Genomic DNA, 15,796 nt, shown 5'->3' on the forward strand with positions numbered 1-15,796 from the left:
ATTAAGATATTTTCTCATGAAAATAATAATAAATTTCAATATTGAACTAAGCATAATAGTATATTCGTGGCTCCCATGAGCATAGCTCAACTATATAAAGTATACACTCTCAACTAAGTGATTAATTAGATAATCAAATTTTCACACCACATATTATGCACAAAATAATAATGTATATGTGTTAAAAGAGTCTGGCAGACTTTTGAAGACTAAAAAAATTGAATAAAAACAAAATGAAGGGTTCATTACATGATTTCTGAAGTTTTTTTAGAAGGTGGAAAGAATGTTAAAAACGAATAAATGAAAATAACAATTTTATATTAGCTGCAATTGAAAAAGTAAAAAAAAAAAATGAAGTTAAAAGAGAATAATGAATTCAGTTATGTTTTGTTTGTATATGAAAAAACCAAACGAAAAAATTGGAGAAAAAAAAGAAATACATGAATTTGAATATAGCCACTTAAAGCGGTTGCATTCTCTCAAATTAAAAAACTCATTCGAGTATTTTTTTTTTTTTTTAATAATCATTTAGAAATTAAGTAAATTGCATTCTCTAATATTTCATATTTTGTATCTCATTTACATATTAATTCTAATTTTCATTCATCTATAACCACATATTTTAAGTCATCAATCATTTTTTTTAAAAAAATATAGTTCAATAATTATAAAGATCAGGTTTGAATCATTGACCTTTGAGATAACAATTACTACATTTATCTAGTGAACATAAGTTCGAATTATTGTCAATTATTATAATTTAGAGTATAATGAATTAATGTAATGTATGTATATCAAGGTAAAGATAGAAATTTCATTTTTTAAAAAAAAAAAAATTATTGTTCTCTTATCATCAGATTTGGTGAATGATGATAAAGTGTGAGATGAATCAACAACAGTTTCTTAATATGAAAGATGAATTAATATAATGAATCATTATAGAATCAACTGATGATATATTCTTTTTTAGGTAATAGATTTTTTGGACATTGTTTGGACTTGGTAATAAAATATTACAAAAAACGAATAAAGCCTATCTAAGATTTTGTGTGTCAAAACGGTAACCTAAAAAAGAAAAATTATGTAGTATCTTCGCTATAATTAGGATATTTTCTTATGAAAATAATAATAATTTTTCAATATTGAACTAAGCATAATAGTATATTCGTAGTTCACATGAGCATAGCTCAGCGGATATAAATTATACACTCTCGACTAAGTAAATAATTAGATATTCAAATTTTCACCCCACATATTAGCACCAAATAATAATATAATAATAATGTATATGTGGTAAAAGAATCTCACAAACTTTTGTGTAAAAAAAAAATTGAACAAAATAAAAAATAAAGGGTTTATTACATGAATTTTGAAGCTTTTTTAGGTGGAAAGGACGTTACAAAATGTATATATGAAGATAACAATTTTGTATTAGTTTCAATTGAAAAAGGAAAAAAAAAAACAAATGAAGTTAAAAGAGAATAATAAATTCAATTATGTTTTGTTTGTATGTGAAAAAATCATATGAAAAAATTGGGGTGGGGAAAAGAGAAGAAATACATGAATTTGAATATAGCCAATTCGTAAGGCAATTGCATTCTCTCAAATTAAAAATTCAATCGATTTTTTTTTTTTAGAAAAAATCATCTTACATATTCTTAAAAGGAAAATGCATTCTCTAATATTTCATATTTTGTAACTAATTTACATGTTAATTTCTAATTTTCATTAATCTACAATTACGTATTTTAAGTTTGCAATCATTAAAAAAAAAAAAAAAAAAAAAAGAAAAGAAAGAAAGAAAGAAAAAGAATAGAGTTTAATTATTGTAAAAGTTGAGTTTGAATCATTGACCTTTGAGATGACAATGACTACTTTTATCTAGTGAGCAAAAGTTCGAATTGACGTCAATTATTCTAACTTAGAGTATAAGTAATTAATGTAATGCTAATAGATCAAAGTGAAGATAGTAATTTCATTTTTTTTATAAAAAAACGTCTATTGTTCTCTTATCATCAGATTTCGTTAATGACGACAAAGTGTGATGCGTTTTTTTGATATAAAAGATGAATTAACGTATCAAATGACGATTTCTTATTTTTTAGGTACTAGATTTGTTGGACATTTTCTGGACTTGGTTATAAAACATTACAAAAAACAAACGAAATCTATGTAAGATTTTGTGTGTCAACTTAGCTAGCATATCAACGGTAACGTAAAAAAGAAAAATTATATAGTAGCTTCTCTATAATTAAGATATTTTCTCATGAAAATAATAATAAATTTTTAATATTAAACTAAGCACAATAGTTTATTCGTGTCCACATCAATATAACTCAACTAATATAAAGTATACACTCTCTGCGAAGTGATTAATTAGATATTCAAATTTTGACCCCACATATTATGTACAAAATAATAATATAACAATAATGTATATTTGATCAAAGAGTTTCATAGCATTTTAAATAGTTAAAAAGAAAAAATTGAATAAAAACATAAATGAAGGGTTCATTACATGAATTCTAAAGTTTTTTTAAAAGGTGGGAAGAACGTTTTACAAAACATATAAGTGAAGATAACAATTTTATATTAGTGTCAAATGAAAAAAAAAAAAACAAATAAAGTAAAATGAGAATAATGAATTTAGTTATATTTGGAAAAAAAGCATCTGAGAAATTTGAAAAAGAAAAGAGAAATACACGAAGGAAAATTCTTATAAATAGAAAAATTTTAAAATTATTTATATTTTAAGCAAAAAGTTCTAATTAAAATTTGTTTGCAATGTAAATATTTTTTAATATTTTTTTATATTTAAAAAGAGAGCCTATACATGAATGTAAATATAACCGTTCTTAAAGAAATTGCATCAATTGAAAAAAAAAAAACATCTTATAAATTCTTAAAAGGAAAATGCATTCTCTCATATTTCTTGTCTTATTTACAGATTAATTTTTAATTTTCATTATTTTATAAGTTCATCAATCTTTCAATTTTTTTAGAGTACGATAATTATAAAGTGAGGATTGAATCATCAATTTTTGAGATGATAATTTATATGAGTTTATGTTCGAATTGAATGTCGATTATTTTAATCTAGAGTATAATAAATCAATGTAATACATGCATATGCGAGCGTTAAGATGATAGTTTCATATTTGAAAAAAAGCACATTCTTCTCCCATATCCTCAAATTTCACGAATGACGACAAATTGTGAGACGTGTGATACCTTTTCATAATATAAAAGGTGAATTGAACATAACACAACACATCATTATTAACCGACAAACGATATCTTTTTCTTGGTATATTTGTCGGACGTTGTCCAAACTTGGTAATAAAACAATACCAAAAAATGAACAAAATCTATCTAAGGTTTTCTAGATTTTGTATGTTGATCACTCAATAATATATAAACGGTAACATAATTAAAAAAGAAAAGAAGGATTATACGGTAGTTTCTCTATAAAGATATTTTTCTAACGTACATAATAATAAATTTTCAATATTTAACGAAGCGTAATAGTGTATTCATGACTTACATGAACATGATTCAACTGACATAAAACATATAGTGTTAATTATGTGGTTAAGCTCGTATATTGTTGAATTAAATAAAAATAATATAAATGTATATGTGTCAAAAGAGTCGTGAATTCTTGAAAAGTAGGGATAAAAATTTGAATAAAAGTAAATATGAAAAGTTCATTGCATGCTTTTGTAGAAGGTAGAAAGAGTGTTAGGAAACGTATAAGTGAAGATAATAATATAATAATAATTTAAAATGTTAAAAAACAATAGAAGTTAAAAGAAATAGAATGAATTCAGTTATATTTTGTCTGTATAGGAAAAAAAAAAATCTGAAAAAATGGAAGGAAAAGAAGAAAGAAACAGATGAATTTGAATAGAGGTTGAAAATGAAATAATGAGAGAGAGAAAAAGAGGGAAAGTCCAAATGTTGAAAGCGTGAAGAAACGGCGAGTGGGAGAAGAGGCCTTCACTTCTTCAGTTACCTTGCAAGGTTCAAACCCCGTTCCGTAATTTCAAAACGGCGATTCTTGCACGGTTACACCGCATTGTAGGCCCCACTTTTTACAACCCAATCCCCTTTTTCTGTTATTGTAAAAACCAAAAATAATTTCCAAGAAAAAAATAATTAATTAATTAACTAATTTTTTCAGTAATCTTATATTTAATGGTAAGTGTAATACTCTCTCTCCCAAACACACACACACCGAATATTTCCAGAAGCAAAAGAGAGAATCTGTAGCCACAGCCCACAGTGGGATAGAGAAGCATTTGGGTCTTTGATTTTCAACACAAACAACAAATAAACTCACTCCTCCACCCAGTTCAACCCCTTCTCCGCCCTCTTCTTATCCAATTTGTAAGCTCTACCTCTGTTTCTTTCGTTGTTTCTTTTTTCGCTTTGATTATTGTTATTATCTTTTGGTTTGTAGTTTTTGCCTCCTGCTTCTCTGGGCACCCACTCAATTTGTAATTACTGCTAGGAAATAGAAGGATGAACGGCTTCTTCGGTTAATACCATAATTAGCTCCAATGGGATTTTTTTGTTTTCTTTTGTATTGTGTTTTCACTACCGGAAATGAAGTTGTGAGTTTAGATTGGCTTCAATTATGTTTTTGCATTTCTTATGAATGCTTTCTGCTTGAACCCTTTTCCCCTTTTCGATTATTTAGTCATGCCTATGCCCGACTTGATCTCAAGATCTTGATTTTAGGTTTTGACAATTGTTGTTTTTGATTGCTTCTTGTCTGTGTAAGTTTAATTGTGGTTCTTGTTTTAGATGGGCATGCACATAATATGTTTCTCGATCTGTTCCTGTTGCTTGCATGCATTTAGGTTTCGTTCTGAATTCAATTGTTGGAAATTGTTCAATGATTTTCCCTGCTGGATGCACTATTGACATATTTGTAACACTATGCTACGCATTTTCTTTTTTAATTACCATTCATATTAGCAACTTAGTTGACACTGTCATTCGCATGGAATCGTTAAGGAATTAACATTCTGTTTTCATTGTTCACTGACATTGCATTTTAATACTGCTAATTGTAAGAGGGTCGATTCATTTGCGTCCCATTTCAAAAATCCATAAACATGTTGGAGGGTCCATCTTATCTCATCTCAAGGGACTTGCCTAGCTCTTGCGAACAAGAGAGCAAATGGGTTTACAATACTTTCCGTGTGATAGAGCTGACGGATAAGAAGCATCACTTAGAAGATATGGAACAACCTTCAGCAAAAAAGTCATGCAAGTTGATAGATGATGCTAACAATGGAGGGGAAGATTTAGAGCTTCTAGCACCCTTAGTTGACGATCAGGATAAGCAGCATTGCGGTGGAGAACAGTCGGATTCAGGTTCGTTGATCCACCAGCTTGGTCGGGACATGTCAATTAATTGTCTCCTCTACTGCTCAAGATCAGAATATGGCTCAATCGCCTTATTGAATCGGGGCTTCCGATCTCTTATTACGAGTGGTGAACTTTATAAACTACGGAGGCAGATGGGCATCATTGAACATTGGATTTATTTCTCCTGTAGCCTTCTTGAATGGGATGCATACGATCCAAACTCTAACCGATGGATGCGTTTGCCTATAATGGCATCAAATGAATGTTTCATGTCATCTGACAAGGAGTCCTTGGCTGTTGGGACTGAACTTCTTGTTTTTGGGAAGGAAACAATGTCCCAAGCTATATATAGATACAGTATTTTAAATAACACATGGTCATCTGGGATGAATATGAATACACCCAGGTTTCTGTTTGGTTCTGCTAGTCTTGGTGAAGTTGCAATACTAGCTGGTGGTTGTGACCCAAAAGGGAATCTCCTGAACTCAGCTGAGCTTTATAATTCTGAGACAGGAACTTGGGTCACTCTTCCTAGAATGAATAAAGCGAGGAAAATGTGCTCTGCAGTATTTCTTGAGGGAAAGTTCTACGTGATTGGCGGAACTGGGGCAGGTAACACAAATCTTACTTGTGGTGAAGAATATGATTTGAAGACTCGGACGTGGCGTGAGATACCTAATATGTACCCAGGGCGAGATGCTGGTGATGGGGCTGCTGTGTCAGTTGCTGCAGTTGAGGCACCTCCTTTGGTTGCAGTTGTAAATGATAATTTGTATGCTGCAGATTATGCACATAGGGAGGTCAAAAGATATGACAAGGCAAGAAAAGTGTGGGTGGCTGTAGGTCGATTGCCCGAGCGTGTGGTCTCAACAAATGGTTGGGGGTTGGCATTTAGGGCTTGCGGAGATCGACTAATCGTCATTGGTGGACCGAGGGCTTTAGGTGGACGTATGATTGAGATATACTCTTGGGCCCCAGATCAAGGCCAGCTGCATTGGGGTGTGCTTGCCAGCAGGCAGTTAGGTAATTTTGTGTATAACTGTGCAGTCATGGGATGCTGAGGCGTCCAGTATGTTTAACAATCCTCTGTGCTGTCTGGAGTCATTTCATAAAGGACTTCTCCATGATCCTCACTTTTCAAGGCAAGCTATCTCTGCCTTCTGCTGCTGTGGAAATTGCGGTGATATTTAAACACAGATAGAATAGGTCCAATTGAAGGAGGTAAAATCTTTCTCTTGTTTCTATTTATTGCATTATCTCCTCCCTCCCCCTCCCCTCTGTTTTTCCTTTACTGTGAGATATTCTCATATGTCCGTATCATTTAGAACAGTCAAACAAATAATCTGAAGTGCTGATGCATGTTTTTAGGTTGTTTTTGACTATGTGCACAAATTCAAATCGAAATTACTGAATTGTGAAGTGAAATAATTTTGCAATAGCTGCCTCATCTTTTCCTTTGAAATTGAAAACAAAGCCCCCACCCCCCAAAGCAAGCAATTAGTGCGTAAAAACCGAAAAAGAAGCAAAGAAAAGAAAAATTAAAGAGGACTGTATAATGTGTATCTGTAATCCTTCTCCTTTCCCATTATCACAATAACTGAAATAGCATATGAGAGCTGCATACTTTTGGGTTTCCACTTTTTTGTGATTTTGATTGAAATAATGAGAGAAATAAATCCTAACCAAAACCATGAAAGGGATTGGGAATTTCTTGAAATATTTTCCAACTGGGTGCTTTTAGTGGCCAGAACAGGATCCTTTTCAGTAAGGGAGGGGGGTCTCAGCAACTAGAATCCTTATCAGCATCCGCTCTCTCATCCTATGATTATAGATATATATAAATACTCCCTGTAGACATTGTATCCAATCTTAACCATACAGTGAAACCTCTGTATGCCAATGTCAGGCAACCCAAAATTGCTTTATTTAGTTTGCATTTTCACCTATCTGTTAAGTGACCCCCAATTATCAGTTCATCAACTTCCTTGGCATATTTCGATACTGAATTGGCACTTCTTCCGATACCAAATAGAAATTAGCCCTCAACCTTCATATATTATCCGAGTTACCTGATAATGTCATATAGTTTGGGGTATGTTGAAGAAGAGGGAAGGGGAAAAAAAAAAAAGGAAGAGAAACTGGGGTTGCTGCTGCAGTTGCAGTTGCAGCACTGGGCTAGCTTTCCTCCCCCCCCGCGGACAAAGGGTCGTGGGGCGTACTTATGGGCTGAAAGAGCCCACCTGAAAACTGTAGCGGTGGTGCACAGCTCATTAACCCTTCCCTTCTTTCTCACTTTCTAAACTACCTGCCCTTGGCCCCTCCCTCCCCCCTTCTCTTAACATTTAGATCTCTTCTCTGTACCTTTTTTTTTTTTTCCCCTTCATTAGCCAAACTTTTAAATATCTTTACATTAAGATTTGAATATGATTGAAACTCATATAACTCCTAATTATTGCCTTTTAACCATGGAAAAATATGGTCCCATAAATTAAAAAAGAGGGGGGGAGGGAAAAGAACAGAAAAGTGGTTCAAATCAACTCAATCAGGTGGGGGTTAAAGAGAAAAAGAGGGAGGGAGATTCTTGTAATATCATTATTTGCTCAACAACTGACAACCGTTGTTGTCTATATATGAATAATAATAATGATAATGATAATGATAAATTAATATTCCTTTCCTTATTATTACTATTGTTATTATTTATTTTTTAAAGAATATATAGTTTTTAGCAGCACAGAGTGCAAATTGTTTTTTTTATTAAAAAAAAAAAAAAAAAAAAAAAGGACAAAAAATTAGAAGCATTTTAATGTGGTTTGAACTGAAGTGGCTGCGTGACTCGTGAGGTACTGGTTATTTATTTAGGTATGCCACAGTAAGGTGACGTGGCCCGTCCCTTGAGTTCAGTTTGGTGGGGTAGTCTGCCCTGAAAATTAGGGCATAACATCCAGAGAGGTTTGGTAAATTAGGACGGAAATACACAATTATTGGATTTACTTACAATTGCAACGTCAGTGAAATTAAAATTTATGCCCTTTATATTTGGTGACTGGGCCCTCTCCACATTAACACAGCTTGCCCCATTCACAGGACCCTTTCTTTTCTATTATTTATTTATTTCTTTTTCATTAACCTTTCTCCAATTTTCATACACTTAATACCTAACTTCCATTCTTATTTATCCTATCTACCTTATTTACAATTATCATCCTACATTTTATAATAGTTCAATCTATAAATTCTAGTAAATTCTTATTCCTCTATATATATAGACGTAACTAACACATTCTTGATAAATGATAAATTATATAAACTTCATTGTCCATACTTTTTTGCTTTACAATTTTTTGTTCTTCTTTTATTTCTCAATTCTTTAACAAAAAAGAAAATAAAATTGTTAGGGGTGTTCTTTTAAATAATAAACTCAACTCAACCATGAAACATTTGGGTTGGATTGGTTCAAGTTGATTTGAGTCATTTATTTAAATTGTTGTTCCAAAAAAAGTAAAATGTTAATGCGTAAACATTTGATTTAGTTAATTTTATATATTGAATTAAGATTAATATTTGATTTAGTTATTTTTATATATTGAATTAAGATTAACAATTAAATTTCAATTTAGATTATGAACGTTCTCTTACCGGAGTACTAAAAAATTGTTTTTAGGAGTTGTAGGAAAATAAATTATACACAAAAATCATGAAAATAAATACATTTAAAACAAAAATTGTATATATATGATTGCATCATATGTAAGAGAAACATACTTTTTGAGATTAATAATAGGTTCGAATTGATTCGAGTTACTTTAGGTGAACCTATGAACTAATCTAATTCATAAAATTTTCATTTATTTGAATTCAATTCAACTCAAATGAGTTGATAACTCAATCTAAATCGTATGGATTACGTTGAATTAATTAGATTTTTTTGAACACTTCTAAAAATTTATTATTAAATTGAAAATAAAGGCAGTTGGAATTTGAGTAATATTATACTTTCTGATTGATCCTCAAAAGTCGTTCCTCTCCCTCTTCTCTTACTAGGTTGGCGGCTTCCTTTTGTCCAAATAGCTTTTACCCTTTATTTATTTTATATATATATATAAGGTTAAAAAACACTTTTGTTCCTAAACTTTCGTATAAATAACAATTTAGTCTCTGAAATTTGATTCGTAGCGATTTAGTTCTTATATTTTTAAGTTTATATCAATTTAGTCTATGAACTTTGGTATGTAACAATTTAGTCTCCAACGTAAAAAAAAATATCAATATTTGATGTCATTTTTTATTATTTTATAATGTAGATTTTGTATTTAATAAAATTATCGAGTCTCTAATTGATTTAGTAAGAAATCTCATTAAATTTTCACACTAATTTCTATAATAAGGACTAAATCATTACAAATTTTAAAGTACGAGGACTAAATTATTATATAGTAAAGTTTAGATACAAAATTTAGAGACTAAACCATTACAAAACAAAATTCAGAGATTAAATTGTTATTTTTATGAAAGTTTAAGGACTACAAGAAATTTTTAATCTATATAAAATTTTGAAAGTGTATGTAATAATTTTAAATTCCTAAAAAGAAATGTCCTTATTTTGTTTTAATTTAAATTCTTCATATTTATGAAACATATAAATTATGTTTAATTGTTGAGTCTAAATGGTTTGCATGATTTTGTTTCTTTGTTTTACGTTTTGTACTAATAAGAAGGTTGTTTTTCTCAATATCGCTAAGTCAGCTTAGCTTGATTTTTAAATTCTAATTGATATATAGAATTATGTATTTTGTATTTGGATCTCAAAATTTTCGAGCTTATATGGCAATAGTTATTATTAAAAATAATAAATTTATTTCTAAAATAATATGTTTTCACTTTTTAAAACAGAAATAAAACGTTTTTCCATTTTTTTTTAAAAAAAATTTCTTTCCTTCTCTTCTTTCTTCTTTCTTCTATCTCTTCCTTTTCGATGGTTGTTGACAACCCTCATCTCTTGTTGTCAACGAGAAACCCATCGATCCATTGATTTGAAGAAGAAGATGAAGAAAATGGAAAGAGAGAAAGCAAGAAAAAAAGTAATAAAAAAATAGGTGTCACGTCAACTCTTCCTTTAAAAGTAAAATTGTTGAGTTTGAGAATTCAATAATCCAAATATAATTCAAATTCAAATTTTGGATCAAAGTTATATATTTTGTTTTTTTTAATGCACTCACATGCCTAATTATAATAGGTAATGGACCAATATAATATGTACATATATATAGTACTAAATTGGCATTGGCACTTAGTTTTAGTCACCATATGACACATGGAAACAAATTAAAATCATCATTCATGAAAAAGTAATGAAAGGGCAACCATATGAATGAAAAGATCAATGAACTGAATAACTCAATCCTATCCTTATTACTTCAATTATATGAAGTGACTTTTTTTTTAGTATAATAAGTATGGGGATGGGGGATAAACCTCCTGCTTTTAAAAAAGAAGATCATGTCAATTATCATTGAGCTATATATATATATATAATTGATTCTTTTTCGTATCCACTTTTTATCTAGAATACTTTATTTTATTTGTAGAATAATTAAATAGTTTCTTTGGCATAAAATTGTGAACTATTTCAAGAAATTATTTGCAAGTGTACAATAATTTCACTCCGATGTTAATACCTATGTACATTGAATCTAAAAAGGGAAAAAAAAATTAACCACGTAAAATTACTACTTTCAATGATCAATGGGTGTGATGTAGTTTACTAGTAAAATTAACTGTCCAAGTAGCTATAGTCAAAATAGGTACTACAATAATATGTGCACAAGGTAGAAGATTAGCAAATGAAAATTAATTATATAATGGTGCCACATGATATATATAAATAAAGGAGTCATTTGGGGCAAGGAGTTGATTTATAATAATTTGTGTTTAGGGTATAGATTATTTTAATTTGGTTTATTATAGTATGTGTTTGAGGCATAAATTATTTTAATTTGACAAAAAAATAGTAAATACTGTAACAAAAAAATTATAAAAAAAATGATGAAGGCAAAATAGTAAAAACTGTAGTAAATAATAAAATTATAAAAAATGTAAATTTTGAAATAATGTTGACTTTAGCTAATTGAGGATTTTGAAATAATATTTACTGTACTAAGAGATGGTTATTATAGTTTTAGGACAATCCTTGCCCCAAACGCCCCAAGTTGTTGATATAAAAAGATAACCATAGTACCATAATAAACATCAATTACGTACATCATTTTAAAAGTTAATAGTTCAAACTTTTACCCTGCAATTATTGAATTAAAAAAAAAATACAATATTAAATTAAGCAGATGATCTCAAAGTGAATAATCAAAATCATGACCACAACTTTTATGGATGTCCTTCCTCAATTTAAACCAAAGTTGTTCGTTCTTTTTCCCTTTTAGTATATTACAACCATAGACAACATCTTCTCTAGCATAACTTAAAAGTGATTTTTTTTCCTTCTAAAATTATGAGTATTTTATTTGTGTCTTTTAAGTACAATAATATAGGGGATGAAAATTCGGATATATGAAGTGTGTAATATCAATAGACAAGCGAGAACTAAAGTAGTATCCAACCTATATAGACAAATTAGCCAAAACGATGGTTTGTACATGACAAATGGAAATAATAACAGTTTCACCATGATACGTAAAGGCCATAGCATATTGACAACAAAAATCTTTAACTACTACAATCATGTCAAATTTTTAATTTTAAAATGTTATAACATGTGGGAATGAAAAAAAAAAATAATAATGTAAGGATATGAAAAATAACCTCAAAGAAATAAAATTGGAAGATTAGAATTTAGGGTTAGAAATACAAAGACAAAAAGAAGGTGGAAGTAGAGGTGAAATGACCATTCAAAGAGAGAACGATTTGGTTCAAAGATAAAAGATTTCATTTGGATTTGAAGGAACTCAAATAACCCTTAGCCTAACTCATAACTTTATATATGTTTCATACAGTACCTTTTCTGACACTTTTTCTTTTGTACCATTCTCCAAAAAAAAAAAAAAAAAAAAAAAACACAAAATTGTCCACAAAACCCTTATCGTTAATAGAATAAAAACAAACATTAGACTTTTGAGAAAACCGTATTAATTCTTGGACAGACAACATTAAATATTTAAGAATTATTTACACAAATAGTTGTCTCTATGTTTTGTAATGGAAAATCATTTGATTTGTCGCTGAAATGGGCACATAGATGAAAGTTTGAGAAAGAAACAACGAATGTGGTTTGGTATTGGTAGTTTGTTTTATGAATTAAAAACAATGGTTAGTTGGGGAATTTTCAAATAAGATTTTGGAAACCCTTTTGCCCTTTTTTTATTTTGTGTGTGTGTGTATAAAAATCCAAAAAAGAGACGTAAATTAAAAAGATGACACAAGGCAATGGGAACGACATATCCGAAGAAGCTGCGTTGATTTGTCGTAACAAAAGTGAGACCGTAGAAGGGATCTTCTGGTAGAAACGACAGGTGTTGGATTGTCGTAAGCTAATGGGCTTTGATTGTGGGGCTTTACACTGTTCATTTGTAAGCAAATGGGCCAGGCTCTGATTGCAACTTATCTTCCTCCCTTTTTATTTAAAACCTCACTCTTCCCCTCCCTAAAACACCATTCCTTTTTTGCTCTTTCCAACTTTTTTATTTGCTTTCTTTCATTCATGGCTTCCTCCAAATTAGCCGATGACGACCTTCAAAATCTCGTCTTCAAATTGCAAACTTTGCTCCCTCACCTCAATCGTAAGCCCGACAACGACTCTGCGGTATCGGTATATATACACACTCTCTTCTTTAACTTACGATATAAAGCTTTTGAGTTTAGTAGTGGGTTTAACATGTATATGCAGGTATCCGCGACGGATATATTGAAGGAGACGTGTGATTATATAAAGAAATTGCAGAGGGAGGTGGATGATTTAAGTGAGAGGCTATGGAAGCAGCTGGATTCAATGGGTGTTGACTTAGAGATGGTTAAAGATCTTATTCTTCTTAGTTAAACAAGAAAAATGTTGGAATGAGATGAAGTTTCTTAGTCTCACTGTGTGTTGTATTTTGAAACTGATGAGTTTGGTCTCATAGCATTACCAACCGACAGGTGAGACAGAAAAGTGGTGGGATTCTATAATCTATATTAAATGTATTTTTCTATTTCTATCCTTCTTCTATATATGTTGGTCTCATGTTTAATATATGTATATCTAATTCTATGCAACACAACACCCTTTTCCCCCCTCATTGAAATAATAGTAATTAATTAAGAGATTTAGAAAGGTGGTGACTCTTTTAAATTTGGCAAAAATATCATTTTATTATTTAAGTTTTGAGTTTAGTTTCTATTTAATTTTAAAAAATATCATTTTTCCTTAATTTAGTTTCTATTTTGTCGCTATAATTCAAAATATTACATTTTAACTCTTGAATTTTGAATTTAATTTTCATTATGTCATACATTAAGATGCTATTACTAAGTTTTCACTCATTTGTGTTACTCTTCTATTATAATTAAATTAGAGTTTTCACTAATTTTTTGTGACTATTAAAATTTATAAACAAATGTAACTAGATACTTAATTTATAATTACTAACCTAATTATAAATTAACACTAAAGATTAAAAGTGAGGATTATTGAAAACTTAAATGTAAAGGTAAAACTATAATATCTTAAAGTTTATGAACCAAATAGAAATTAAACCCAAAATTCAAAGGTAGGAATGTAACATTTTGAAATGTATTGACCAAATAGAAATAATGCTTAAAAAACTAAAAGGTTACAACGTCCTGACTTCTCAAAATATGCATAGCTGGGGGATATTTTAGAAACTTTTACTTGTATAGATAAATAATTGGTGAGGAATTTGTTGTGGTGTTTTTATTTTCTTTTTGTTTAGTTAGTTCAATAATGTGTGTAGGGTAGATATTCAAACTTTTACTTCTTGGTCGAGATTCGAGAGAGTGTATATTTTATATGTCAAATGAGATATGTTCATGTGAAGCTATGTATCTATTTATATTATTACACTTTATACATTAACTTTTATTTGATGCCCATCATTGATTATTTTAAAGGTGAATCGATGTGAAAATCAACAATAAATATATTTGAGGACTAAAATAATATTATTTAAAAAGAAATAAATAATATTTTATTATTAATGATGTAACGAGAAACATATAATGAATTTAAAATTGTCGAAACCTTTGATAAAATATAAAAAATGAAAATGACTTTAAAGAAAGTTGATGTATAAAGAGAACAAACTACCAACCAAACACTTTCTACTTTATAAATAAATGAATAAATTGATGAAAATAATATTTACCTAAATCTATATAGTGCAAAGTTTTGAACTTTGACATTCCATCCTAGATGCTGAAGTTAAACTTTGCATAAAACAAATACCAAACATTAACGTTATGGCACAAACTAGCAATTGTCACAACTTCACATATTATTTTCAAATAAATACAAACGATAACCATCAACATTCTAAACAAAACACCATATTTTCAAGTACGAACAAGAAAACATTTATTATTATTATTATTATTATAGGGAGAAAAAAAACACAGAAACAAACGCGTATTGGTATTGACATGATTAAATTTAAAATTAATTTAGTGAAGTGGCATATCAAAATTCGCAAGAATGACGTGGATATTAGCGACAATGGCCAGGCTGTTGCTCACGTATTCAATAGACTTTTTCATCCTCGTCTTCACCTCTTGAAACGACGTCGAATCCATCTCCTCCAGTCCCTCCAAACAACTCTCTTGGTCCGTCATCGCACTGCTCATCCACGTCTGAATGTTTCCGATCTTACTCTCCGTCAACGTCTTTTCTCCGGCGCCGGATTCCATTTCTGCCACCGAGTCATTCACTTCACTAATTGCGTCTTCGATTTGGCTCTCGCAGTCCTTCAAAGCTGCTCCCCCGTCGCCCTCTGCGGCTAGGGTTTTTAGCGATCGGGACATATTCGAGAGTTCGTTGAGGGAAACTTGGAGAGAGAGCTTCAAAATGAGTTCGGGATCGGGTTCTGGAGAGGAATTGAGAGAAAATATTGAGGTGAAGCAGGAATTAGGGTAACGAGTTACGTTACAGACGATTTTGATTGTGTCGGCCGAATTGGGTGATTTGTTGCCGGTGGTGGGGTTGTGGATGTAGGCTACGATGATCAAAGCGATGATGAGAGCGGTGAGGACGACGGCGGAGATGGCGGCTGTGAGGCGGAGAGATTTGTGGTTGGGGGTTTTGGACGGCGGAGGGACTTGATCTTCGAGCTCGAGGTGAGTCACTTTGCCATAGCCTTTGAGAGCTTTGATTTGATCCATGACTAGCTTGAAATCAAATTGATATTTGTTATGATGA

At 30.5% G+C, this 15,796-nt stretch overlaps 3 protein-coding genes across 3 annotated transcripts; 2 read left to right on the forward strand and 1 right to left on the reverse strand.

Annotated features, from left to right (window-relative positions):
* Positions 1-4,214: 4,214 nt before the first annotated feature.
* LOC120083670 (F-box/kelch-repeat protein At1g74510-like) lies at positions 4,215-6,815 on the forward strand. The gene is made up of 2 exons (XM_039039510.1): positions 4,215-4,389; positions 5,083-6,815. Exon 2 carries the CDS (start codon positions 5,124-5,126, stop codon positions 6,438-6,440), a length of 1,317 nt encoding a protein of 438 aa, XP_038895438.1. The 5' UTR covers positions 4,215-4,389; positions 5,083-5,123; the 3' UTR covers positions 6,441-6,815.
* Positions 6,816-12,558: 5,743 nt separating this feature from the next.
* LOC120083702 (transcription factor PRE5-like) lies at positions 12,559-13,583 on the forward strand. Its single transcript, XM_039039546.1, has 2 exons — positions 12,559-13,198; positions 13,277-13,583. The coding sequence occupies exons 1-2, from the start codon at positions 12,968-12,970 to the stop codon at positions 13,424-13,426; spliced, it is 381 nt and encodes a 126-aa protein (XP_038895474.1). The 5' UTR covers positions 12,559-12,967; the 3' UTR covers positions 13,427-13,583.
* A 1,462-nt stretch (positions 13,584-15,045) lies between these two features.
* LOC120084155 (pectinesterase 3) lies at positions 15,046-15,759 on the reverse strand. Its single transcript, XM_039040052.1, has one exon. It carries the CDS (start codon positions 15,757-15,759, stop codon positions 15,046-15,048), a length of 714 nt encoding a protein of 237 aa, XP_038895980.1.
* Between the last annotated feature and the right edge of the window lie 37 nt (positions 15,760-15,796).

The sequence above is a fragment of the Benincasa hispida genome, chromosome 8 (assembly GCF_009727055.1).
Source record: "Benincasa hispida cultivar B227 chromosome 8, ASM972705v1, whole genome shotgun sequence".
Lineage (NCBI taxonomy): Eukaryota > Viridiplantae > Streptophyta > Magnoliopsida > Cucurbitales > Cucurbitaceae > Benincasa > Benincasa hispida.

What these genes read in the sequence shown, in the direction of transcription:
- LOC120084155 (XM_039040052.1), bottom strand. Translation starts at nt 15,759, where the DNA reads ATGGATCAAATCAAAGCTCTCAAAGGCTATGGCAAAGTGACTCACCTC.
- LOC120083702 (XM_039039546.1), top strand. Translation starts at nt 12,968, where the DNA reads ATGGGCCAGGCTCTGATTGCAACTTATCTTCCTCCCTTTTTATTTAAA. An exon ending in ACAACGACTCTGCGGTATCG is followed by an intron (nt 13,199 to 13,276) that starts GTATATATACAC and finishes ATGTATATGCAG; the next exon opens with GTATCCGCGACGGATATATT.
- LOC120083670 (XM_039039510.1), top strand. Translation starts at nt 5,124, where the DNA reads ATGTTGGAGGGTCCATCTTATCTCATCTCAAGGGACTTGCCTAGCTCT.